The 24,751-nt window shown below is 51.0% G+C and overlaps 1 protein-coding gene across 2 annotated transcripts; it reads right to left on the bottom strand.

The window, feature by feature from the left end:
- Positions 1-4,524: 4,524 nt before the first annotated feature.
- Positions 4,525-24,493, bottom strand: PHLDB3 (pleckstrin homology like domain family B member 3). 2 transcript variants are annotated; one of them, XM_059999233.1, is made up of 16 exons: positions 24,383-24,493; positions 23,551-23,915; positions 22,694-22,876; positions 22,333-22,470; positions 19,259-19,387; positions 18,853-19,011; positions 17,745-17,855; positions 17,500-17,583; positions 17,076-17,186; positions 11,158-11,257; positions 10,916-11,021; positions 10,745-10,832; positions 10,435-10,491; positions 6,917-7,136; positions 6,223-6,308; positions 4,525-4,944 (listed from the first exon to the last, which is right to left on the bottom strand). In XM_059999233.1, the coding sequence occupies exons 2-16, from the start codon at positions 23,782-23,784 to the stop codon at positions 4,810-4,812; spliced, it is 1,941 nt and encodes a 646-aa protein (XP_059855216.1). In that variant the 5' UTR covers positions 23,785-23,915; positions 24,383-24,493; the 3' UTR covers positions 4,525-4,809. The 2 variants fall into 2 exon arrangements, with proteins under 2 accessions (XP_059855216.1, XP_059855217.1); XM_059999234.1 differs by lacking the exon at positions 17,076-17,186.
- Positions 24,494-24,751: the final 258 nt, after the last annotated feature.

The following is a 24,751-nucleotide window of genomic DNA, read 5'->3' as shown; positions in this document are numbered from 1 at the left end:
GTCTAAAAGTGGGGGCTGGTCAATGAAGCGTCCCTGAGGATGTAAATCATCCAGGTGCCTTACGATCTTAAAGACTTGGAGGTTTAGCCAGTGAAGCAGGTCGGGATGGGGGCAGAGCACATTGCAAAGCAGAGGGGTCAGCACGTGCAGAGACCTCGGCTGGAAGCAGCATGGACCCTTCGAACACAGAGAGGAGAGCAGTGTACCTGGAGCTCCTGTACCTGGAGCTCAGGAGTGAGGGGGAAACTGAGGCAAAAGAGGCCATTCCAGGCCCTGAGGAGAGGTTTGAATTAATTCTGAGAAAGATGGAGAATGTTTCACGGGGTCTAAATCAGCTCCGAGACACAATCAGATTTGCTTTTTAAACTATCAATCTGGCAAACGATGCAAAAACTTATCAAGAAATGAATTCACTAATCCCAGGGAATTATGCAGCAATGAAAACGGGCCAACTACTGGCCTGGGTGCCAACGTGAGTCTCAAAAACTTTATGTTGGGAGTTCCCTGACAGTCCAGTGGTTAGGACTTTGCCTTCCAATGCAGGGGGTTCAGGTTCAATCCCTGGTTGGGGAGCTAAGATCCCACATGCCTCGCGGCTAAAAAACAAACAAACAAACAAAAAACAGAAGCAATACTGTAACAAATTCAATAAAGACTTTAAAAATGGTCCACATCAAAAAAAAAATCTTAAAAAAACCCCCAACTTTATGTTGAGCTCAAAAAGCCTTAAACAAGTAGAAGATACCATGTGACTCCATTTCTATGAAGTTCTAGAACAGGCAAAGCTAATCAGTGGTGATAGAAATCAAAATAGGAGTTACTTTGGGGAGGGCATTGCCCCAAAGGAGTAATAGGAAGGAACCCCTACTATCTTCATCTGGGTGGTAGTTACACATGTAACTGCAAACATGTTAAGAATCGACGAGCTGTACGCTGTACAGTTTACATTTATGCACTTCACTGAAGGTACACGATTCTTACCAAAAGAAAAGGGTGGGGGAGGAGTGCCATTGTGGCCTCAGTAAAAAAGGAAAAGAGTAGAAGGGGCAAGAGAAGGCCAGGAGACCGGGGAGGGAGCAGGGCAGTCTCCCAGGTAAGGGAACAAGAGCCTCTGATGGCTGGGAGTTGGCTGGCGGCTCACAGCGATGTCTGGGTGCTCTGTTACACCCCTGCACCAACACATACGGGGCCACACTGTGACCACGATGGAGTGAGACACAATCAGGACCACTGCCTTCTGTGTCTGAACACAGGAAAAAACAAGAACACTGTGCAAACCACAGAATGACTAAGCTTCCACATATATAAGCTAATAGAAGTGATGGCTTGTATTGGGTTGGCCAAAAAGTTCGTCTGGGTTCTCTGTAAGAGGTTACAAAAATCCGAATGAACTTTTTGGCCAACCCAATGTTATGTATTATTTATATTATATTATTATTTAAACTACAGCTTTAGCCTTGCTTTGTTTCTCCTGACTCACAGATAAGATTTACCTATGGCAGGAAAAATAGCGGCTGTGTTCATAAAGGTTTTATCTGTTCTCCGGACCCCATGGGGCACCCCCCTCGCCAATAATGACTAGCACCTCAGTCACCTAGGTTGGGTTGCTTGTCATCATGCTGAAGCTCAGAGAGAGAAAGTGAGTGGCTGTGAAGTCATTCAACACTTCCCCCTACCTCCCTGCCTCCCAGCCTTGGAATCCCAGCCTCACTTATGGTTTGCTGTGTGACCCACTAAGTGTCTTCACCTCTCTGAGCCTCTGAGGTGTCTGTTTTATAATAAAGGGAGGAGAGTCTTTCATGGTGGAGTGAGGCAGTGGACAAAGTATTAAGTCTGGAGTCAGACAGACTGAAATTTTACTCCTGCCTCTGCCATCCTCTTGCTGTGTGACCTCAAGCAACTCCATCTCCCTCTCTGAACTTCAGCTGCCTCCTTTGCCAAACAGGTCTGAAACCCCCTGTCTCCAGAGGGATGGAGCGAGGCAGGGCTACAATTCTATTATTATTGTGCACTCAGGAGGCCCTTCAGGTCCCAGCCGTGTGGGAGAGTTTCAGGGAGGAACCCCAACTGGCCAGACCAGAAGATCTGGTGTCTTGGGAGGGAGTGGGACCCAGGGTGGAGAGTCTCCTCTTGCTCAGGCCTGCCGAATCCCGGGTGCTGACACCAACCACCACCCCCCCACCCCAAACCTGGCCCAGGACCAAAGAGCAGAGGGAGGTTTAAATACCGGACCTCTACTTAAACCTACTCTGTGACTCTCCCCAGCTCCCCTCCACAGGGGTCACTGCAAAGAGGTTTAGAATTGGTTCCCCAGAGAGATGAACAGAGGAGTCAGTGTGGAGGCACCTGGTCCCCAGCCCTGGAGTTCATGCCAGGGCCTCAGACAAGCCTGGGGCTATTTCCACTATGGGTTTCGTGTCCCCTGGGGAAGGGCAGGCTCTGAGCCCAGTGATGTTCCCAGCCTGCCTCAGACCCACTCCTTCTGGGATGTGATGTCTGGGATGCGTCAGAGAAGGGATGGGGTCAGGGCCCGGGCTGGCTACATAATTTGCGGGGCTCAGTGCAAAATGAAAATATGGAGACCTGGTTCAAAAGGCAGGAAGGAGTGTCATGAAATGTACTAAAGGAGAAATGCTCTTTTCCGTTCTTCCTGCATCTCTCTTGACCCCATACGGTGTCTAATGTCATGTTCCCTCAGGCACAGGGATACTGGTGGGGCGAGCACAGACTCTTACAGGTGTCTAGAGACCCTGCCCCACAACTAAAGCAAACTGGTTGCTGGGTTCCCCTTCCACCAGCCGCCCGCCACTGTGCCCCACCTGAGATGCTAAGAGGCACAAGTGCCTGGATTTCCCGTGAGCACTCAGGCCCTTGTCGGGGCTGGAGGATGGCGGAAGTCACAGGGCAGAGGCAGGGAGGGGAAGGCAGACAGAACCTATTCCGGGGAGGTGGGAGATGGCAGGTGTGGGACCTCATTTGAGCTGAGGCTCCAGTCCCCCCAGCTCAAGCTCCACACCCTTCAGACTTCACTTACAAAACACAAATTCAAATACAAAATTAAGAATTTCCGGATGGCAATCACAGATAATTAAAGCCGAGAGGGCTCTTCTGAACATGGGACCTGTCAACTGCACTAGTCACATGCCCGTGAAGCTGGTCCCAGTAAGGGGACAGTTTGCAGAGGGGCTAAGGGATGAAATGATCCAAGAATCTAGATGCCTCACACCTGGAGGTAGAGGCCAAGGAACACCGCGGGTCCCCAAGGAGTGTTTGCATTCCGGGGTTTCAGGAGCACATCTGGATCCTTAAGGAATCCTGGGATGGGACACCCAGGTCCTGAAGAGATGGGAACCAGAGGGACTGGATGCCTAGTTCCAGAGAGGTTTAAGGGAGGAAATGACCTGTACCACACAGTGACAGCCTAGAGTGGTCAGGGAGTGGTCCTGTAGTCGGGGAGCTCAGGGGACTGCGGAAGCCCACCAGGGATCAGGGAGAGCTTCCTGAAGGAGGAGACACCTTAGGTGAGATGTAAATGATGAAAAGTTCTATGCCTGTCGTTCACCATCGCCCCATCCTCAGCGTCTTTCTTATCAATTTATTCCCTCAACACCTAGTTTGCCTACAGGCCATTTGCTGTGTGCCAAGCACTCAGTAGTGATGGAAATAGCCCAACCCCTGCCTCCTGGGGCTCCCGCCCAGCACGGGAAACACACCCGTCAAACACACGGATGACCTAGAGTAGTCAAAGCCGTGATGGGGAAGGAGCAGGCAGAGTGATCAAGGCTGGGATGGGAAGCCCAGAGGGAGCATCTGACTCAGCCAGGAGAATCAGGGAAGGCTTCCTGGAGAAGGAAACATCTGAGCTATGACCTAAATGATAAGTAGGGTGGAGTGGGGAAAGGTGACTTAGCAAAGGGAACATTACATAAAGACCCACAGGTGAAAGGATAGCTTTTTTTTTTTTTTTCCACTTTCATGGGATGAAATGTGCCCTCTGGTGCTGGGGACACAGCCATGACCAGGACAGCCCTGGCTCTGCCCTCAGGGAGCTCCCAGTCCGTCAGGACATAGATCCATCACCAGTGATGACCCACAATGTTCAGGAATGGGACAGGAGGGCTCAAAGGGGGCTTCCTGAAGGAGGGGACATCCCAATTAAGACGCGAAGAATAAGGAGCTAGGTGGTTAAGGGAAGGGCAGAGGGAATAACATATGTCACGGCCTGGAGGGCAGGAGCCTAGGAGTTCCTAGAAATTGCCAATAGCCCAGTCACGTCCAAAAGGGTGGAAGCAGGCGGGTCCACAAACTGAAAAAACAAAATTGCCACAAGACTAAGGACGCATGCCTCCCCACACCCCCGCCCCTCCCAGCCATGACCTTGGGGTTGAAGGTCTCCATTCCTAAAGGGTAGAACAGCTAAAGGATGCATGGTCTCCGAGGTACCCGTAATTCAGATGTCCTGCCTAGGGGTCGAGGGGCCCCGTACGCCTGTGCTGGGAACCTCAGCAGTAACCACTGTTTTTCCTCCAAGTTTAATTCAGTATCACAGGAGCACCAATAAATAGTTCCTTCCCGCCCCCGCAATCTTCCTCCCACCCAAGGCAGAGCCTCAGCGGCTGGCTTCCGGTCCGGGAAGACACCTGCAGCCCAGAACTGCGCAGCTCAGACCTGTCGAACCGCCGAGCCCACAAAATTCCCGGGAGAGTTCCAAAGGGGCTGGCCCAGGATTTCCAGCAGTGGGCGTGGCTTCGAGGCAGCGCGTGCGGGGCAGAGCCTCGCTGGGATGTCCCCCTGAGAGGATATGTTCACTCAGGGGTCGTGGTTCTCGTCAGCCGCTGTCACGATGACGTCCATCCAGATGCGCATGGCTTCTGGGCTTGGCGCCGCCATGTAGAAAAGGCGTTCGTAGGTTTTGACACAGAACGTTAGGCGAGGGTTCGGGCTCTGGAATAAGAAGCGGAGTGGAGATGGTTATGAGTCCACCCTAGTTGGAATCCCAGCCTTGCTATTTATAGGCTTTGTGGGGTTGGGCACGTTATTTACACTCCCTGAACGTTTCCCCATCTGTCTTCCTAAATGATGCTACCTACTTCGTTGGGTTATGAGGATTAAATGAATTAACACAGGAAGGCCCTTAGAATTATGGGAGCAAGAGGAATTCAAAAAGAGGATGGGGGCTTCCCTGGTGGCGCAGTGGTTGAGAGTCCGCCTGCCGATTCAGGGCACACGAGTTCGTGCCCCGGTCCGGGAAGATCCCACATGCCGCGGAGCGGCTGCGCCCATGAGCCATGGCCGCTGAGCCTGCGCGTCCGGAGCCTGTGCTCCGCAATGGGAGAGGCCACAACAGTGAGAGGCCCGCGTACCGAAAAAAGAAAAGAAAAGAAAAAAAAAAGAGTACGGACCCATGTCCCAATCCCCCAGCCTACCTTCTCCTATATTAGAAATAAATACAGACATTCAAATTTCCCCTCCCCCCAAAATCTAGGTCCCCCTGGTTTGTAACTGGGAAACACCTAGTGTCTACAACCTATTTATTGAGTACCTAGTTGCCAACCCTGAATTAGGTAAATCCTTTATGTCCATTATCTGTTTCTAACCTTCTCAACTCTGAAGAAATGGGCTGAAGAGTGCCGATTCTGCAGGTGAGAAAACTAAGGCTGGAGAATGGAAGTCACTTTCCTGATGTCCCACAGCTCGGATTCCAGCCTAAGCTCTAAAAAGCCACAGTTGCTCTCCAGAGCTTTCTAAACATTGTATGTTTCTCGCACTGCACTTTTATTTTTTACTTATTTTTATTTTTTTGCACTTTTATTTTTATAAAAGTTCCAATTCCTGCGTCCTCTGGGGAAAAATAAATATGATATGACACCATGGGGCCCATCACCATTTGGCAATGATGGGCAGATGCCAACGAATGATCGTCTCCTTTAGATGCTCCCAGGCTGCCTCAGTCCTCACCCTGCCCAATTCAGACATTTATTCTCAACTTGGCATCTGCGTTTGCCAAATTTCTGCTCTAAAACTTTTGTTCCAAGAAAAATATCAGTGGGCTGAGAGCCAAAGACTAAGCTCTTGATTTTTGGTCCCTGCAGTGAAATGATCTGTTGGTTTCCTGTGCTGGATGGAGTAGGGGCTGTGGGTGGCCTTTCCCAGGGATAAGATCAGGCTTGACAGCCGGGGCTCCAACCAGGAGGGCAGAGCAGCACCAAGCAGGGGCTTCACCTTGAAGGCGCAGCGTAAGTGGTCGTAGTAGACTTCCTCAATGGCCTGGAAGTAGATGACGCCTTTGAGCTTGGTCTGTTCTTTGTCTGATGGAGGGAGGTGAGGGAGAAACAGAGCCAGTGAGAGGTGTGTATGGTGGGGGGAGCAGGGGAGTCACTGGGCCCAAGTCCCGAGACTGGGGTGGGGGTGAGGAACATGGTGGCAGAGTCTGTAGGTCCCTAAAGTACTGTGGTTGGGAGGTGAGTGCATGTTGACGGGAGACTAGGAGGGAGATTGGTGTGGTGACTGGACAAGACCAGAGAATGAGGTCTGGGGAGTTGGAATCCTAGGTCCCCTAGTGCCTTGGCCCCTGAGAAGGGCAGGGACTCAAGGAGGGATTCAGCGTCATTGATTCTCCTAGAGAGAAAGGAGGAGGGGCCTGGAACCCCAGATTTGTGGGCTGGGCACTGGCAATGCTCCTCTAGGGCACCTTAGGAAAATGGGGTCTGGGGAACCAGAGTGGTACAAAACTGTTACCCATGTTACTGAGGAGGGCTGGCTCACTAAAGGGGAAAGGGGCTGGGGATCCAGACTCGTGGGCCTGAGAGAGAAGGGGGCTGAGGGTGGGATGCCTAGGTTTCTGGGGTGAAAGTCTGTTGTGGTTTCTTCCAGGGTCCTGGGGGCCCGGGTCCCAAGGCAGCCAGGGTGGGCTTACCCGTGTAGTAGGCCAGGCGGCGGGCCTGGCGGTCAAAGCAGAACCACCGCTTCCTCCAGGTCTTGATACGGCCTCCCATCTTCACCAGGGGTCCGCGGCAGTAGCCCCCAGACACCCGTATGTGCGGGCAGCTTTCCGGGTTGTGGCCCCAGCGTTCCAGGTGTTGCCGGAGATCCAAGACCCGAGGGCCGGGAGGGCGGGATGGGGCTGTGGGCGGGGCCTGGGAAAGCAAGAGAAGGGGGCAGTGACTTCATGGGGTGGGGGGGCAGGTCCTGCAGCCTGGACGCCCCCGAGGGGTGCTGGTCAGAGTAGCTCGAGTATAAGGCCCGGCACAGCCTTTCATTAACAATGACGATCAAGATGATATTTCCAACAGCTAAAGCGATGAACTGACACTCTGCCCAGGGCTTTACCAGCGTCCGTTCCTTGACTCCCCACGGCCACCCTCGGGTCAGGGCTACTATGAGCCCCATTTTTCAGATGAGCACACTGAAGTACAGAGAGAAAATAATCCACCCGAGGTCACACAAAGCTTCTAAGTGGCAGAGCTGGGTGGCAAACTCAGGTCTTCCTGACCCTAGCGCTTACCCTGAAACACCAGAGATGTGTTAGAGAAGTGATGGACCCTGGTGGGACCCTCATCTACTGTCTCTGTAAAACAGGGACCAGATAGTGAGTGATCAATAAATGAGAGCGCTGTTTCCATCATTATTATTATTGTTATTATTCTTGTTGTGATGAAATTACTGATTATTACCTGTGCTAACAAAACACTTTATAGGTATAATCTGTGTCCCCTCAAACTCTCTTCAAGGGGTAAGTACATCATTGTCCCCATTTTACAGATGTGGAAACCAAGACTCCGAGAGGTTAAGTCACTAGGCCCAAGTCACACAGCCAGAGCTGACGAGCCAGGACTCCCCAGGCAGAGTGTCATCTCAGGAGGCCATAAAGGGGAGAAGAATGAAGGTGATCAAAGTGTCTACTGTTACAAGGCCCAGCCTGATCATACCTATTCTTCCCAAATGATCCCTGCAAAGAATGGTATGATCTCCGTGGTCAAACTGAGGCCTCAGACTTCAGCATGCAAGGGGACCCCCTAGGGATTTTGTTAAAATGCAGCCTGGGATTCAGTCATTCCGGGGTGGGGGTCTGGGGTGAGGGTGAGGTTCTGCACGTCTAACAAGCTCCCAGGGAACAGGGACGCCGATGCTGCTGGTCCGTGGACCACATTCTGAGTATCAAGGGCTGAAAACACTGAAGCAAGGCCAAAGCAAGAATGGATGAGAAACAGAGGTGAGACTCATTGGATGGAGACAGGGGAGAATGAGGAGGAGGGGAAATGGGGAGGAGCCGGGGAATGCACAGGAGGGGAAGGGGTGGTTAAAGGGGAACCCACCAGGGCTTCCCTGGTGGTGCAGTGGTTGAGAGTCCGCCTGCCGATGCGGGGGACGCGGGTTTGTGCCCCGGTCCAGGAGGATCCCACGTGCCGCGGAGCGGCTGGGCCTGTGAGCCGTGGCCGCTGAGCCTGCGCGTCCGGAGCCTGTGCTCCGCAACGGGAGAGGCCACAGCAGTGAGGCACCCACTGGGTCCTCTCACCAAATCCACACGGTAACACTCCTGATCACCACGTATGGAAGGTCCCACTCTGTGGCTGGCACTGTGCCAAGTGATCACCTTGTTGCCTCTCCAAAACAACCCATTATTGCCCCCATTTGACAGACGAGGAAACTGAGGCTTCTAGAGAGGAACTGACTCATCAAGGTCACCCAGGTAGGATGTGGGGGAGCCGGGCCCCAATCCGGGACAGCAGGGATGGGCTTGGGACTGTCAGCTCCCCCACTGCCCACCCATGTCACCTCCCTGGAACGCCTGTCCCTCTGGAAGCCTCAGTTTCCCTACACTGAAACTCGGCGGTGATCACAGCACCCTCCACATGGGGCTGTTTCACGGATGAGCTCGCTGCTGTCAGGCTCCCTGACCTGGTGATTCCACTTCCAGGTGCGAATCCCGGAGACACACCTGCTCACGGGCACGAGAAGGCAGCTTGAGCCGTAAGGGGGTGGGGTGGGGGGGACAGTGCAGTCAACAGGGAACCGTTTAATAAATGATGATGCTACACAGCAGGAGTGCTTCATTTTTAATGAGGTAGAGCTTATGCCTGAAACCGGAAGGCCCCACTGCCCTTCCCAATTTATTTTATTCCTGAACTCTTATCAGCACCTGACGTGCTACTTATTTTACTTACTGACGCTGCTTTTTGTCTCTCTCCCCTGCTACACGCCAGCTTCTCCAAGGGCAGGGATTGTCACTCTGGCCACTGCTATATAACCCAGGGCCTACCACGCAGTAGGCCCTCTGTAAATACTGGGTTGAAAGGAATAAGAATATGCCAAATGGTTGAGAGAACCAAAAGCAGGTTGGGAATGATGTACTCGATTACAAGGAAAATAAATTCACCAAATATGGTTTGATCGGTGTATGTAGGAAAGTATTAAAAAAAAAGATTTGAACGCTTCTCCGCGATAGAAAACACCTGCACTTCCGGAGGTAAGATGAGGGGAACTTCACTTTCCCAATTCTGAAGTGTCTGTTATAACAAAAAGTATTCATGTTCTTAGTGTAGGTAGAAATAAAATTTTAATAAGGAGCTGTCAGCTAAAGCCAGAGTGTGAGAAATTCTACAGGATAAGTGACTTTTCCCACAAATTAATGGCATTTTTTAAAGCAGGGAGGGAGGACTCTATCTCAGGGTTTTAAAAGACATTTTAACTAAATGCAGTGTGCATACTTTGTTTGGGTCCAGATTCAAATAACCAACTATAAAAAGACATTTTGGAGACAATTAGGGAAATGTGAATACGGATCATGTATCAGAAAGTCGCAGAATTATTAATAATCTCATAAACTATGACAGTGGAATTTTTGTTATGTTAAAAAAAAACCTTATCTATTGGAGATACATAGTGAGATATGAATGAAATGTCTGGAATTTGCTTTAAAATATTCCACTGCAGAGTGGGAATTAGGTGAGGATTCAGTACAACAAAGTTGGTAAGTAAAACAAGATTCAACATTGATGATCACTAGAGCTGCGTGGTGGGGGGGTACATGGAGGTTTATTACCTTTGAATATGCTTGAATATTTCTATAATCAGAAGTTTTTTAAAAGAATCAAATAAATAAAACAAAAATTCAAATAATATTTGAAAGCCCCAGCACATGGTTACCCTCATTCTGCGGCAACTGCTGACTCTCTGACACCGGCACCCACTTACAGAAGAGGGGACCCAGGCACAGAGAATGGAGCGTGTCACCCGAGGACACGCCACGAATACAGACGATCCTGATGGGAACAGGAACTAGGCCTTTCGAGTTCCCTTTCCACTTGCCAAGCCCAGGATACCTTCCTGTGCCGTTGGAGGAGACTGACAGGGTGAGATAAGACAGGGCAGAGGCCAGGGTAGCAAGACAGACCAGGGGAGTAGTGGTTGGGGAGGGTTAGGGGTGGGACTGACCATGACAGCAGGTACAGGGGGGTCTGAGGCACCTTCCGTGCTCCTTCTTGTCCCTTCCTGTGAGTGCAGAAAGAAAACATCAACGAGAATGCTAACCAATAATAAGTGGGAAAAACGTACTGGGTTCCTGGGTCCTGAGGGAGGAGGGGTCAGGGGCCTGGACTCCTGGGTCTGAAGGAGGAGGGGACAGGGGTCTGGATCCTGGGTCTAAGCGGGGAGGGGCCGGGGGCCTGGATCCTGGGTCTGAGAGGGGAGGGGCCGGGGGTCTGGAACCTGGGGCTGAGGGAGGAGGGAGGGGCTGCCGTCTCACCCTGGCCTGGAGCAGCCGCTCCCTCTCTGCCACAGCCTGCTGCAGGAGGTGTTCCATACGGGCAATGTCCAGGTGGAGGGCCCCACAACTGGGAGCAGAGAACAGAGACGCGCAGGTTACAGCAGCCCGACTTCTTCCCCCCATCTCCCCACCTTCTCCCTGATGTCTCACCTATTTCTGGGGCCACAGTTCAGCAGCTGATAGAGGGGGTGTCTCCCGGAGTCTCTGGCTGAGGGCGGGAGGGCCGAGGCCTTCAGGGCTCCTGCGGGGAGAAGGGCTGGGGGGCTGGGATGCTACCGTGTCTAAGCCCCTCCACCTCTACCCCAACAGAGGCAACCAGGTTCCTCCATCCTGTGCTGCAGGAGGGTGGTTAACGGGGGAAGAGCCTACACAGGGGAGGGGTACGTACTCACCAGTACAATAGAAGGACAGAGGCCGGGGGGATCCCCTCTGGCTCACTCTCTCTCCCCTCTTCCGGGGCAGGCTTCCAGTCCCCTGGAGGCCAATGGAGCCCTGAAAACACACAACGCCCACGCACACAAGAAAAGATGCTGAGGCTCCACCATGAAGCTGGAGAACTGCCAAGTAAAACCACCGTCTCACTGGCACAGATCAAAACGCCACTGCAAACGTGATGCTGAGTGAAAGCAGCCAGTTACAAAGGACCACACGGTGTAACGTCCAGAACGGGCAGATCCAGGGAGACAGGAAGTGGGTTAGCGGTTTCCAGGGCCTGGGAGGAGAGGGGAACTGAGGGGTGATGGCTAAAGGGTATGAGGTTTCTTTAGGGATAATGACTATGTTCTCAAATTGATTGTGGTGATGGCTGCACAACTCGGTGACTAAAAACCCCTGAATTGTACGCTTTAAACGGGTGAATTGTAGCACAGGTGAACTATATACCTTGATAAAACTGTTAAAGAAAACCCCAAAAGCCCGCAGTGTTGATGGGAGTGTGCGAAACCCAGGTGTGCTCCCACAATGCTGGGGGCCGTTTTATTGCAACAACCGTTATGGAGGCCAGTTTGGCTCCTTTTTTAAAGTCAATGAAAAAAAAAAAAAAGAAAAGGAAAAGAAAAACAAACAAAAACAGAAAAGAAAATCAAAATGACAAATGCATAGGTAACTTTGAGCCCCAATTCCACTTCTAGGACTATATCTGTGGAGACACTCAGACATGTGCAAAATGACCTGATTTCAAGGTTAATCCCCAAAGATGCCCGGAGACCACCTAAGTGCCCGTCAAAAGGAGGCAGGGATAAACTAGGGATCATCTGCATGGAGGAAAACTCCAAAGCATATATAAAAAGGAGGAGGATGCTGTTTATATCAGACAGAATAACAGGGCTTCCCTGGTGGCACAGTGGTTGAGAGTCCGCCTGCTGATGCAGGGGACGCGGGTTCGTGCCCCGGTCCGGGAAGATCCCACAAGCCGCGGAGAGGCTGCGCCCGTGAGCCATGGCTGCTGAGCCTGCGCGTCTGGAGGCTGTGCTCCGCAACGGGAGAGGCCACAACAGTGAGAGGCCCGCGTACCGCAAAAACAAAAACAAAAAGAGGGGGAAAGTATATACATGACTGTTTAAATACAGAGGATCTCTGGGAAGACGGGAGACACTAGTAACCCTGGCCACCCCTGGGAGGTGAACTGTGTGGATGAAAACAATGGTGGGAAAGGTCTTTTCTCTGACTATCCTCCCATGACCTTTGAACTTGGAACAAAAGGAATATTAGTTCAAAAAATAATAATAAACATGATAACCAAATGCAACCTGTGTTCCTAGATCAGAAAAAAATTTTTTTTCTTTTTTTGTTTTTTGCTTAAAAAAAAATTGTGGGACAATTGGCAAAAATATGAATCACATCTGTGGACTTGAATAATATTGTCTCAATGGTAGCTTCTGAATGTGGTCGCTGTACTGTTGTTATGTACGAGAATGGCCTTGACCTTAGGTAATAAAAGTAGAAGTATTTAGGGGTAAAGGGGAATCATGCTTCAGGAAAGAATAATAAACTGTGTGTGTGTATGTGGGTGGGTGTGTACAGAGAGAGAATAAGAAAGCAAATGTCAAATGTGGTAAAATGTTAATCACAGAATCTGGGTGACAGGTATGCAGGAATTCTTTCTACTATTCCTGCAATTTCTGTAAGTCTTAAATCATTTCAAAATAAAAAAAAACTACCAAAAAATGAAAACAAAATTATTTGAGAGTAATCAAGACAGAAAACTGAAATAATTTCTTAAAGAAAAAAAGAGCAAAAACTCTGTGTGGATAATAAAAATAAATAAGTGGCATAATTTGAACACCAGTAGGGATACTCACTGCTCAAATATATGTAATCCACAAGTTAATAATAATACTAAAATAAAAATTGCATTGGTCACCTTGGAGGATGCAGGAGAACCAACTCTATTCTGAAGACAGGAGAATGAAGTGAAACCATTAAGCATTTTCCCTGCATTTCTTACAAAAACCATATCCCTGGGTAACCAAATAATTAATGAAGGCAAGTCCCTCTCTTTCTTTTCTTTTTTTTTTTTTTGGCCGCACCACCCGGCATGTGGGATCTCAGTTCCCCTCCAGTAGAAGCTCAGAGTCCTAACCACTGGACCGCCAGGGACCCCCTGGATGTGATTTTCTAGATTCGTATTATTTTAAAACGTTTTTTAGAATAGTGACTAACATTTATCAAGTGCCTAACAGTGTACTTGGCCCTCGGAAGACCATTTCAGCTTATAAAAGCCCTGGGAGTCGGGAAAGTTTCGCTCTGCTTCACAAAGAGGAAACCGCGTCCCAAGTTCCTGTGGTTCTTCACTCTTTCCTGCCTTCAACTGATATTCCCAGCATTCCCCAGCTGAGAGACCTCAGATTGTTGGCACTGAGGGAAGAGGTGGGTAAGAGAGACCCAAGCCTTGTCTCCATGGCGCTGACATTGTAGGAACTGAATGAGCCATCGTATAAATAAGTGTATCATCAGAAATTGCTGTGAGTGAAGAGTGTGTTATAAAACGGTGATATAAAAAAGGATCACCTTCCAACTGGAAGACCAGGAACAGCCTTCTGAACGTTGGACCTAAGGCCCAAAAGATAAGAGCTGGCCAGGGGAAACTCCCTGCGAGTCCAGCGGTTAGGACTCCGGGCTTTCATTGCCAAGGCCCTGGGTTTGATCCCTAGTCAGGGAACTAAGATCTCACAAGCCCTGTGGCGGGGCCAAAAAAAAAAAAGTTGGCCAGGGGAGACTGAGGGGAAGGGTGTTCCAGGTGGCAGGATCAGCAAGTGCAAAGGCCCTGAGGCAGGAACAAGTATGGAGTGCTGGTGGGTCAGTGCTCCTACAGCTGAGCAGTCAGTACAGGGAGGGGGATGGTGAGAGGTGGGCAGGGGTCAGACCACACAGGGACTTGTGGGCCATGGTGAGGAGACTGGGGGAATCATGGAAGGCTTTTGGTGGGAAGAGCTGAAGTAGGAGGGATGAAGATCACTCTGGCTGTTGTTTGGGGAATAAATTATTGGGAGACAAAAACTAAAATAGAGAAAACCGGTGAGGAGGCTGGTATAGGGTCACTAAAACCAGAGATGAGGGTGGGAGTGGGTGGAATAAGAATGATAAAATTACAATAATACCAATCAGTATAACTCTAATCACAGTAACAGGTGCCCACATTACTGAGCACCTGTTATGTGCCAGGCATCAATCACACTAAGAGTTTTAATGCATTAACCAATGAATACTGTTATTATTCCCATTTTGCAGCTAAGTAAATTGAGGCACAGAGCTGTCTCTAAGGTCAGCCAGCTAGGAAGTGGCAGAACAGGTACTGGAACCCAAGGTACTCTTAGTCATCACATGATCCTGGCAAGAAGGTATAGAATTTGAGAAGGATTTAATAGGACTTGGAGGGAGAGAGAGGAAGGGGCAAGGAGGAATTTGTTAATCCCTGCATTCATTTATCCACTTGTTTACGGTTTATCTGGCTGAGTAAATAAACACTCCCTGGGCTCCTCATGTATCCCGAGGTCCCCGGTCGCTCCCTCTGAGCTGGTGCTAACCAGTCACCCACTTAGGTTCTGAAGGATCCCTGAGAAATCCTCATCTCCCGAAAGGCACAGGCTGTGGAAACAGGCAGCCTGGCTTCAAACCTAAGCTCTGCTGCTTAGCTGGGTGTGTGACTTTGGTAAGTCACGGCTCTTCTCGGGGAGATTCCCCCTCTGTAAAGTGAGCAACGTCCCGCTGCCCTGCCAGGGCTGATGCAAGGATTCAACGAGTGACCTCATGCAAAACACACAAAAGAGTGCCCAGCACGGCCACCAGCGTCCAGGGGTCAGTGTCTGGCCCCCCGGTGACACCCAGGTGCAAGGTGGGTGTGGGATCCACGCCGGTGGGTATAGGGTGCACCTGGCCTTAGAAGTTCCATGTACACAGGAGCCAATGACTCAGGTAACACCTCTATAGGAATGGACCCAGCTTCCCACCAAGTATTTATAGATATGCAATTTACTTATAAGGGTCATATTTACCCTAAGTCACGTTGCCTGGCAACACAGCTGACCGTCCACCTTTATCAAGCTTCCAGCTAGAAAGTTAAAAGCTCTGCTAACCCTTTACCCAGATAATAACAAGACCTACTTCTGCAGGTTCTTCTGAGCAAAAAATAAAATTATATATACATAAAATTTCATGAATATGTAACGTATATTATTGAATTGTATATCCATGAAACAATAATTATATAATATAATATTAGTATATAATAATATAATATATATGAGGTTGAAGCACTTCAAACTGTCAGTATTTGACTGTTTCTCACCTCCAAATAATAGCAACTTCATGTGGCTCGAAGGCATAAGATGGTTTTGAGCAGATCCTGGCCTACGTTAAGCTCTTAAAATTAATATTAATATGAATATTGTTAATATTAATTAATAAGATAATGTTGCATATTATATTAGACAATAGAAACAATTAAATATTATAACAGACAACATTAATTAGATAATAATTGATATTAATTTGTTATTATTATTGTGGGTACAAAGACACACATACATGGATCTTCCTAACAGCATTGCTTAAACTGCAAAAAAACTCCAATCGCTGTCCTCAGAGGGAGGGCTGGCTCAGTGCCTCCACGTAGAAGTGTGTGCCACACAGAAGCTCAGAGTGGTTCAGAGCATAGGCTCTGAAAACAGAGTGCCTGGGTTCAAATCCCAGCTCTGCCGCATACTAGCTGGTTAAGAAACTTCCCCTTTCTGCCTCAGTTTCTTCATCTATAAAATGGAAAGAAGAACCCAACTTGTAGGGTTGTTGCAAAGACTAAATGAGTGAATCCACGTGAGGCATTTAAAACAGTGCCTGGCATGCTATGAAGACTCCACAAATGTTAACTGTCATTATGGTTGTTATTGTTTATATCATTATTACAGAGCCATTGAAAAGGAAGCGGCAGCTCTAAATGTCTCAGTGGAAAACAATCTCCACGACAGAGTCTTAAGCTAGAAAATAAAAGCCAACTAGTAGCTAATAGACATGTTTCTGAAAAAAACATTTACATGATAGAAAAAGAGCTCCCAATTTCTAAGCGCTGGCCCCCTATCCACATGACTGAAACAAAACTCTTTTCATTGACTATTCACCCCTACCTCACACAGAGCACTCTGCCACTGTCTACTCTATTTCATTTTAAAAGGTGGTAGCCGGAATTCCTTGGTGGTCCAGTGGGTGACACTCCACACTCCCAATGCTGGGGGCCCAGGTTCCATCCCCGGGTTTCATCCCTGGTCGGGGAACTAGATCCCGCATGCCGCAACTAACAGTCCTCATGCCACAACTAAAAAAGATCTCACATTCTGCAACAAATATCCCGCGGGCCACAACTAAGACCCAGCGCAGCCAAAATAAATAAATAAATAGATTGATAGATAGATAAATAAATATTAAAAAAAAAGTTGGTAGCAACATACTCAATAAATGTTTTAACCCACTAATAAGCTGGGATCCCCGGCTTTAAGAAGATCTGGAGGAAAGGATATTCAAGAAACAAGTAGCTGCCCTGCTTTTGGGGAGGGAGCCAGGGGCCAGTGGGGTGGGGGGAGGAGGCCTTCTTATCAATATGCCCTGTTGGGTGGCTTTTAAAATTTACACCTGGGTAGGCACAGTCCCATTTCTCCAGGGGAGGGGTGGGGTGTTAGGCAGAAGAAAGAAAATGAATAATAAAGCTGGAGGCTGATAAACATTAATACCACTTGATCGGCCTTCCCTCTCCCCCAGGTGCACCGCAGAGAAAGCCACAGTTACCAGTGAGACCCGGGGTGACGAGGCATTGGGGGGGCACCTGGAGGGAGCTGTGAATGGAGAAGAGGCAGGAAGAGGTGGCGGCGGCAGCGTGAGCAGTGGGGTCCTGGAGAACCAGCAACTGGCGATTTGTCTTCTGGGTGAACAGGAGCTGCAGGAGAACAGGTGGGGTGGCTGGCCACTGGAAGGATGCTCTGGCCCAAGCCTCCAGAGCCAGCCCATTTCTTGGATGGAAAAACAAAGGCTCAAAGTCCCAAGAGAGCTGAAATGTGGTCTTGGTGAGGGAGGACTATGGGCAGAGATGTCTGGTTCCCTGAGGAACCTGGAGGCTGGACCTCCTGCGTCCCAGGGGGAAAAGGGATTAGGGGTTGAGAATCGTGGATCCCAAGGGAGAAGGGGGCAGGGGGCCTGGACTCCTGGGTCTGAGGGAGGAAGGGGCTGACAGTCGCATGAAATCCCCATACCTTGGTGAGGGCCTGGCTGGGCTCAGAGAAGTCCTCGCCAGGGGTTCCCTGAAGGCAATTAAGCTTGAGAAGTCTGCTCCGTTCCTAGGGGACAGCAAGACATCAAGGGCTGCCACGCCTCAGGGTCGGAAAGGGCCATCCCAGCAGCTCTCCCTGATGCCAGGAGACACCTGGGGTGCAGGGAGGCAATGGGATGCCCTAGGGGGAAGTGAGGCAAGTGGGACAGGTGCCTGGGGTGAACTTACCTGGGTCAGGGCCTGAAGGGCCTCCTCCTTCTTCTGGCTCAGCCCCCGGCTCTCAGCTGCCATCTGCTCCCCCAGTGACTTGAGCTGCTCCTCCAAGACCTGGATCCGGCGCTGCAGGGCACCCCCAGAATCAGGGGTCAGCTGCCCCAGGGTCCCCAGGCTGGTTCCCCCAGAATCAGGTCCTCCTTGAGAGCTTGGGGCTTGTTCCACCCCATAACAGAGACCCTGGCATTTGGGTGCCTGGGAGGGGGTGGGGGACTTAGAGTTAACCTCCGTGGTGTCCTCCTCCCCTTTGGGGGGGTCCAGAGAGACTTGAAGTTGAGTTGGAGGGATGGAGGATCCAAAATCCAGAGACCGAGGGAGACGGAGACACAGAGAAAGTCACCGTTGCCAAGAACAGAGAGAGAAAGAAAGGGAAAGACAGAGACAAACCAGAAGAGATACAGAAAAGAACCAAGACAGACCCCAAAAGACAGAGATGCAGAGATAAGACAGAAACAGCACAGAAACAGACAGAAGCTGTGAGACAGAAATGGGAAAAGAGACAGTGACAGGAAAAAGGTCCAGAAATAGAGGTGGGGAAAGGAGACCCACATTAGAACTTTCTAAGCCAAAACCCTGGGAACCTTTGTATTTTTTTTTTTAACCTTTGTATTAAATACAGTCAAAATGTTGCTTTTTCCATTGAGACTTGTCAGACCCTTGAATGTGAAGTCCCCAGAAAGGACTAGTGAGAGCATCATTTGGGATGAGGGCTTGAGAGGCAGGGAGCCTAGTGGCGAAGATCTAGTGGGTTCAGATCCCAGCTCTGTCCTTTATGAACTAAGTGACCTTGGAAAAGATTACTTGAGCACCTTGACCTTGAGTTTCTTCACTTATAAAATGGGAAAAAATCTTAAGACGTGTCTCCCAGGATTGTTGTAAGGATTCAATGACTCAATATTCGTGAAACATTTAGGACCAGCACATGGTAGATGCTCAATAAATGTCAGCAACTGTCATTACTATTTTGAAGTACGTGACACAGGGAAGACACGAGGACAAAGAAGGGAGCAGAGGAGACAGAGGGCAACGGCGAGGGAGGCAGGGCTAGCCCAGCCCGACTCACCCTGTGCTGCACCACGCTGGCCTGGAGTTCCTGGACCTTGGGGTCTAGTGCCCGGGCCCTGGGACTGTCCCAATCCTCCTCCCACTGGCTCTCCCGCTCCAGCTGCTGGAATTCCAGGTCCTCATAGGCACGCTGGGCCACATCCAGCTGTTCCTTCATCTGTGGGGGAAACACAAAAAGGCTGGAGGCCTGAACCCCTAGGAACCAGGAGGGTAGTGGGCTGGGACCGGGAATCCTGGGCAATGAGGGAGGATGGGGCTGAGGATCTAGATTCCAGAGTCCTGGGGGTTAGGGAGCTGGAGCCCGAGCTACTAGGTGGGTGGGAAGCAGAGGACTGAGGGCCTAGATGTCTGGGTCCTGAGTGGCCTGGACACCGGGTCCCTGAGTGGGTCCAGTGGACCCTCACCTCCTGCACTCCCTGCAGAAGCCGCTCACGCTGGTCTTCCGGCTGCAAGTCGAGCTGCCCCTGGGCCTCCCGGAGTCTCTGGCGAAGACCCTCCACACGATCCCGCTCCTGGCTCAGGTGCCTCTGTTCCTGAATGAACAACCAGGCTCTTAGCCTCAGCCTGAGCCCAGGGAGGGAAACAGAGGCCAGCGGGGGCCAGGCCAGCCAGATCTCAAATCCCTCCCTGTCTGGGGTGTTGGCTCTATGAGGGCAGGGACCCTGTCTGATTGGTTCACACTTACACAGGCCCACCCAAGGGCAGGTGTCAAGTAAACAGCTGTTTAAGAAATGAATGAGGGGACAGATGAATGGATAAAGAAGATGTGGTGTATATATACACAATGGAATATTACTCAGCCGTTAAAAAAATGAAATAATACCATTTGCAGCAACACGAATGGAACTAGAGATTATCATACTAAGTGAAGTCAGAAAGAGAAAGACAAATACCATATGACATCACTTATATGTGGAATCTAAAATATGACACAAATGAACTAATCTACGAAACAGAAACAGACTCACAGACATAGAGAACAGACTTGTGGTTGCCAGGGTTGGAGATGGGGGAGGGATAGATTGGGAGTTGGAGTTAGCAGATGCAAACTATTATATACAGAATCGATAAACAACAAGGTCCTACTATATAGCGCAAAGAACTATATTCAATATACTGTGATAAACCATAATGGAAAAGAATATGATGAAGAATGTATATATATATATATATATATATATATACATGTAACTGAATCACTTTGCTGTACAGCAGAAATTAACACAACATTGTAAATCAACTATATTTCAATTAAATAAGTTAAAAAAATGAATGAGGGAATGAGTGCAAAATATATCCAGGCTGGGTGATTGATACTGGGGACCCAGAAGGGGGTCTGACCTGGGCCCTGTGCTCCAGCAGGGGACACAGCCAGTTACAGTCTGGGACAATCAGGGCAGTGAAACACAGAGACTGTGGGAACCCAGAACGCGGGGAGCAATTTCTACTGGGGTAATCCTAGGCTTCCTGGATGTGAGGATTTTAAGGTGAGTCTCAAAAAAACAGGGAGTATCTGGGAATTCCCTGGCGGTTCAGTGGTTAGGGCCCCATGCTTCATTGCAGGGGGCATGGGTTCGACCCCCGGTCAGGGAACTAAAATCCCACATGCTGTGTGGCGTGGCCGGAAAAAAAAACCCAAAAAAACAGGGAGTATTTAGACTAGTGGAGACAGAGGGGGCTGGAAGGGCATTTTGGATAGAGGGGAACAGCATGGAGCAAATGAATGGAAGTTGAAAAGTACAGGAAGTGTAGGGACAAACTCTGGTCAAGAAGGGAGAAGGTGGGGTAGAGGGAAGAGATGGGGAGCACAGGTGGGACATGACAGTGGAAAGGCAGGCAAGGTGCAGCTCACATTCGGTTTGGCCCACCAGGCTGAGGAGCCCTTATCCTGGGGCAATGGGGAGTCATAGAAGGATTGAAAGGATCTAGGTGTGGAATCATCCCTCTGGGAGATAGGCTTGAGGGGTTGAGACCAGCTCCTTCATGAGTCCTCCAAGCAATGAGTGAGGTGAGGTCTGAGCAGAGCAGATGTAAAGGAGACAGATTAGAAAGAGAGGTTCAGGGAGCACAAAGAACAGGACATGGTGACTGACAGGCTTGGGGTGAGACATAAGGAGGCACACAGAGCGAGGCTCAGGACTCTGACCTGGTGGCCAAAGGGACAGTGAGACAGGGACAGTGTGGAAAAGGGAGTTGCTGAGGTCAGCTTTGGATAAGGTGAATGAGAAGGGGCCAGACTCCTGAGTCTGAGGGAGGAGGGGCTGGGGGCCTGGACTCCTGGGTTAGAGGGAGGAGGAGCTGGGGTCTGGAATCCCAGGTCCTGGGGGAGGAAGGAGCTTCTAGGAACCAGTATCCTAGGAAGTGGGACATGTAGGTCTACATTTTGAGAGGGAAATCAGGGCTGGGAGAAATATAGGCTCTTTGAAGTAAACGAAGACTCAGGACCCAGCCCCAGGAAATTCCAATATATAAGGGCAAAGAGAGAGTTTGATAGAATTACAAAGTTACCATTTTCCAACCTATAGTGCCAGCTGGTCCAAGCAATGACCACCAATGGATGTTAAAGCCTTTAGGTAAATAACTATTACGAAGGGATCAGACTGACCTCACTGAGGTCTGGAGGACCAGAGACAATGTCCCCCTGACCCAGCACACAGGAAGCACTACAGCACATCTGAATTTGACCCAGCCTCTACATCTAACCAACCACCCGCTTCCAGGAAGAGAAATGAGATAAAGGACACCCCAGGCATGCAACCGGTCACACACTGACCATGGAACAGAAGACTTGGTTTCTCCAACAAATAGTACGGTAAGCAGGGACCATTAGACGTGAAACAATACACACAAGGCATTTCACCAACTACAATATACTGGCCTTTGGGGGACCAGATTCAAACAGCCAACTGTTAGCTGTTTTTGAGACAACCTCGGACCCATGAAAACTGACTGGAAATGAGACGGTGTTAAGAACTTTAATTCTTCAGGTGTGACAATGATATGGGGATAATGTTTTTTAAAAGGAGTTCTTATCTATAAGATAAAAACTAAAGCATTTACAGGCAATATGATGTCTGGGATTGGCTTTCAACACTAGGGACAGGGAAGCCAATTGAGGGATAGGAAACAGGAACGGAGGATTAATCCCTGCTGAAGCTGGGGAGCACGCCACCTGGCAGCCCATCTGACTCCTCTACCTTTGTTGGTTTGATGTTTTTCACAATATGACATTTAAAGAGCAGAGAGAGATGGGGCAAAGGAAGATGAAGCAGTGAGTCAGGCCCTAAAGTCATGGACAAGGAGGGAGGAGGGAAACAGGAAGAGGCATAGGCCCACTCCCCGCGCCCTGCCCCCAGCCCAAGGATCCCCGTTTGGGGAATGGGGATAACCTCAGGGCCCAGGGCCCAGAAGCACCACAAGGAATGTCTATCCAACAAGGAAGAAAACTGAGGAGGAAGACCCAGCAGGGCAAACAGACCTGTTCCCGCTGCTCTTGGACGCCCTTTTCTGAGTCCACCTGCTGCCCCAGCAGTTCCCAGAGCTGCTCCTCCTTGCGCCAGACGGCCACTCGCTCCCCAGCCAGTTCACCCCGAAGCAGGGCCACCTCCACCTCCATCTGCGGAGAGAATATAAGGCCTGGGACCCAGAGGCCTGGGTCTGAGTAGGAGGGGGCTGGGGGCTCGGACGCCTGGGTCTGAACAAGGGACCTGTGAATCTGAACTCCTGGATTCGGAGAGAGGATGGAGCTGGGCTCCCGCAGTTGGAAAGGACCGGGAGTCTGGCCCTGCGGGGTTCCCCAATAGTTGGGGGCAGAATTCCCAAGAGGTCTGCAGCCTCACCTGGATCCTCAGTTCCTTCCTCTGACGCTGTAGCTCCCTCACTCGCTGCTCCAACAAAGCCACGCGAGTCAGTGCCTCCAACTGCTGGGCTCTAAGCCGCCGCGCCGCCCCTCGCACCCCTTCCCCAGCCTGAGAGGCTGCGGGTGGCGTGGCCGGGATCTGAACGGAAGGCGAAGCCTCCACCTGCGGTAGAAGAGGGCGTGGTCAATTGGGGAGGACTCGCCCCCTGCAGTCACTAAATAGGTCTGTTCTCCATCCCAAACATCCCCTCAGGCGGTCTGAGTCGGCGTTTAACTCTACCACCAAGTTCTTTTAATTCAAGGAGGGGAAGGTGCAGGTCCAGGGATCGCTCGGCCCCGGGAGGTGGCCCAGGGGCTCGCAGTGCCCAGGGGCACAGAGCCGACACAAGGATGGTGTTTCTTTTTCTTTATCCAGTTCCCATACTCTTGGCGTCACGTCTTCGAAGGTCCTGCATCTCTTTCTCTCCCCCCGGGTCTCCTTGAGTCTTTCCCCCTTTTATCTGGGCTTCATCTTCCTGACCCAGTATCTGTCTTCCGTCTCTGAATCGCTATTTCTCTTTCTCCCTTGGAGTATCTCCGTCTCTCAAGGTTTCTCTGTCTCTCTTTCTGTTTCTCTGAGCATCTTTGTTTCTGAGTCTGTGTCTCTATCCCCATCTCTCTGAGTCTCTGTCTCTGGTCTTTCAGTGTCTCTAACTCTTTTGGGTCTGTCTCTCAGTCTCCCTGTCTCTGGGTCTCTGTCTATCTGGTTTTTCTATACCTGTCTCTCTGTGTCTCTGTCACCCGTTTGGGTCTGTCTCTCTGGGTCCCCCCGTGGCTCTCGCCCTCCGGGTCCCTCACCGCATCGCGGCTGCTCTCCGTGCTGCTGCCTTCTCCCGCTTCTTCCTCTTCCTCCGTCTGCTGCTCAGCCCCTTGGCCGCTCGGAAGCTCTGCTGGGGCCTCGGGCACCTCCTGCTCGCGGGAGTCATCGGGGAGCTCCCGGGGCTGGGCGGCCCCTTGAGATCGGACCTCCGCGTCGCACTCGGGGACCGCGGGCGGCGGGGTCCCCTCGTCCGGGCTGCTCCGTGTCTCCATGGCCTCTGCGGACTCCTGTCGGGTGGGCGGAGCCTGGAGTTCGGGAGGCGTGGCCCGGTAGCGTGGGGGCGGGGCCCAGGAGGGCTCAAGGCCCCGCCCGAAAGCTCTGGAGAGCGCTCCAGAGGCGGGGCCTAAGAGTTCAAAGGAGGCGACTGAGCATTCCTGAGGCTCGGCCTGGAGTTTCTAGGGGCGGGGTTCGATGGCTCGTGGGGCGTCACTCCCTCGGAGGCTTGACCAGAATTTGAGTCCGGGGTCCTAGTCCACCCCCTACCGGCCTCTCCCTGCTATCCAGGTGTCGAGCCTTGTACTCTCCCAGCAGCCCCGCACAATCCCTTGGACCACTTTAGAGGGACCCCAACACCTTCTCCTTCGCGGACTCAGGAGTCGGGTTCCGCCGCGTCCTCTCTGGAGCCCAGTAATCTCAGCTCCGACCCCACTGTGCAAGGGAGCGGGCCCCCTGCCGCCTCACCGAGGGATCCAGGAGTCGGGGCTCCTGGTCTCCCTCTGGACGAACCAGGGGCCTTGAATCCTCGGCTCCTCCTGGAGCTAGATTCCAGAACTCCAGCCCCCTCCACCACCCAAGCCCTGGCCCCCTCACCGGCTCAGGCTTCGGCGCGCTCCCTTCTGCGCTCCGGCGCTGCAGTTTCTGCCCACTAGACAGGTGGCTGGAGAAGAGGGAGGAGAGAGGCTGCTCTGTCCCCCTTCCCAGCAGCCCGGAAGTGGATGGGGACAACAGGTTCAACAGCTCTCGAGGGAGGAGGGAGCGACCAGCTTGCCCCGCCCGCAGCCGCGGCATCCGGCCATCCCGGCCCCACCCTCGGAAAGCCCAGCATGACGACCCCCCAACTCTGCCTCCAGCACCCCCATTCCTCCCCCCTGGAGGGCCAGGCGCCTTGGTCACCTATGTATAATGTCCAGACCCTGGGAATCCTGAAAGGAAGAGAGGAATGGAGATAGGGGCCTCTCC

This window comes from Delphinus delphis, chromosome 20 (assembly GCF_949987515.2).
Source record: "Delphinus delphis chromosome 20, mDelDel1.2, whole genome shotgun sequence".
In the NCBI taxonomy this organism is placed as follows: domain Eukaryota; kingdom Metazoa; phylum Chordata; class Mammalia; order Artiodactyla; family Delphinidae; genus Delphinus; species Delphinus delphis.
Note: the sequence above shows the minus strand (reverse complement) of the source record. Positions and strands in the feature narration are given on the sequence as shown.

What these genes read in the sequence shown, in the direction of transcription:
- PHLDB3 (XM_059999233.1), bottom strand. Translation starts at nt 23,784, where the DNA reads ATGGAGACACGGAGCAGCCCGGACGAGGGGACCCCGCCGCCCGCGGTC. An exon ending in GGAAGGAACTGAGGATCCAG is followed by an intron (nt 22,471 to 22,693) that starts GTGAGGCTGCAG and finishes TTCTCTCCGCAG; the next exon opens with ATGGAGGTGGAGGTGGCCCT. An exon ending in ACTTACGCTGCGCCTTCAAG is followed by an intron (nt 4,945 to 6,222) that starts GTGAAGCCCCTG and finishes TTCTTATTCCAG; the next exon opens with AGCCCGAACCCTCGCCTAAC.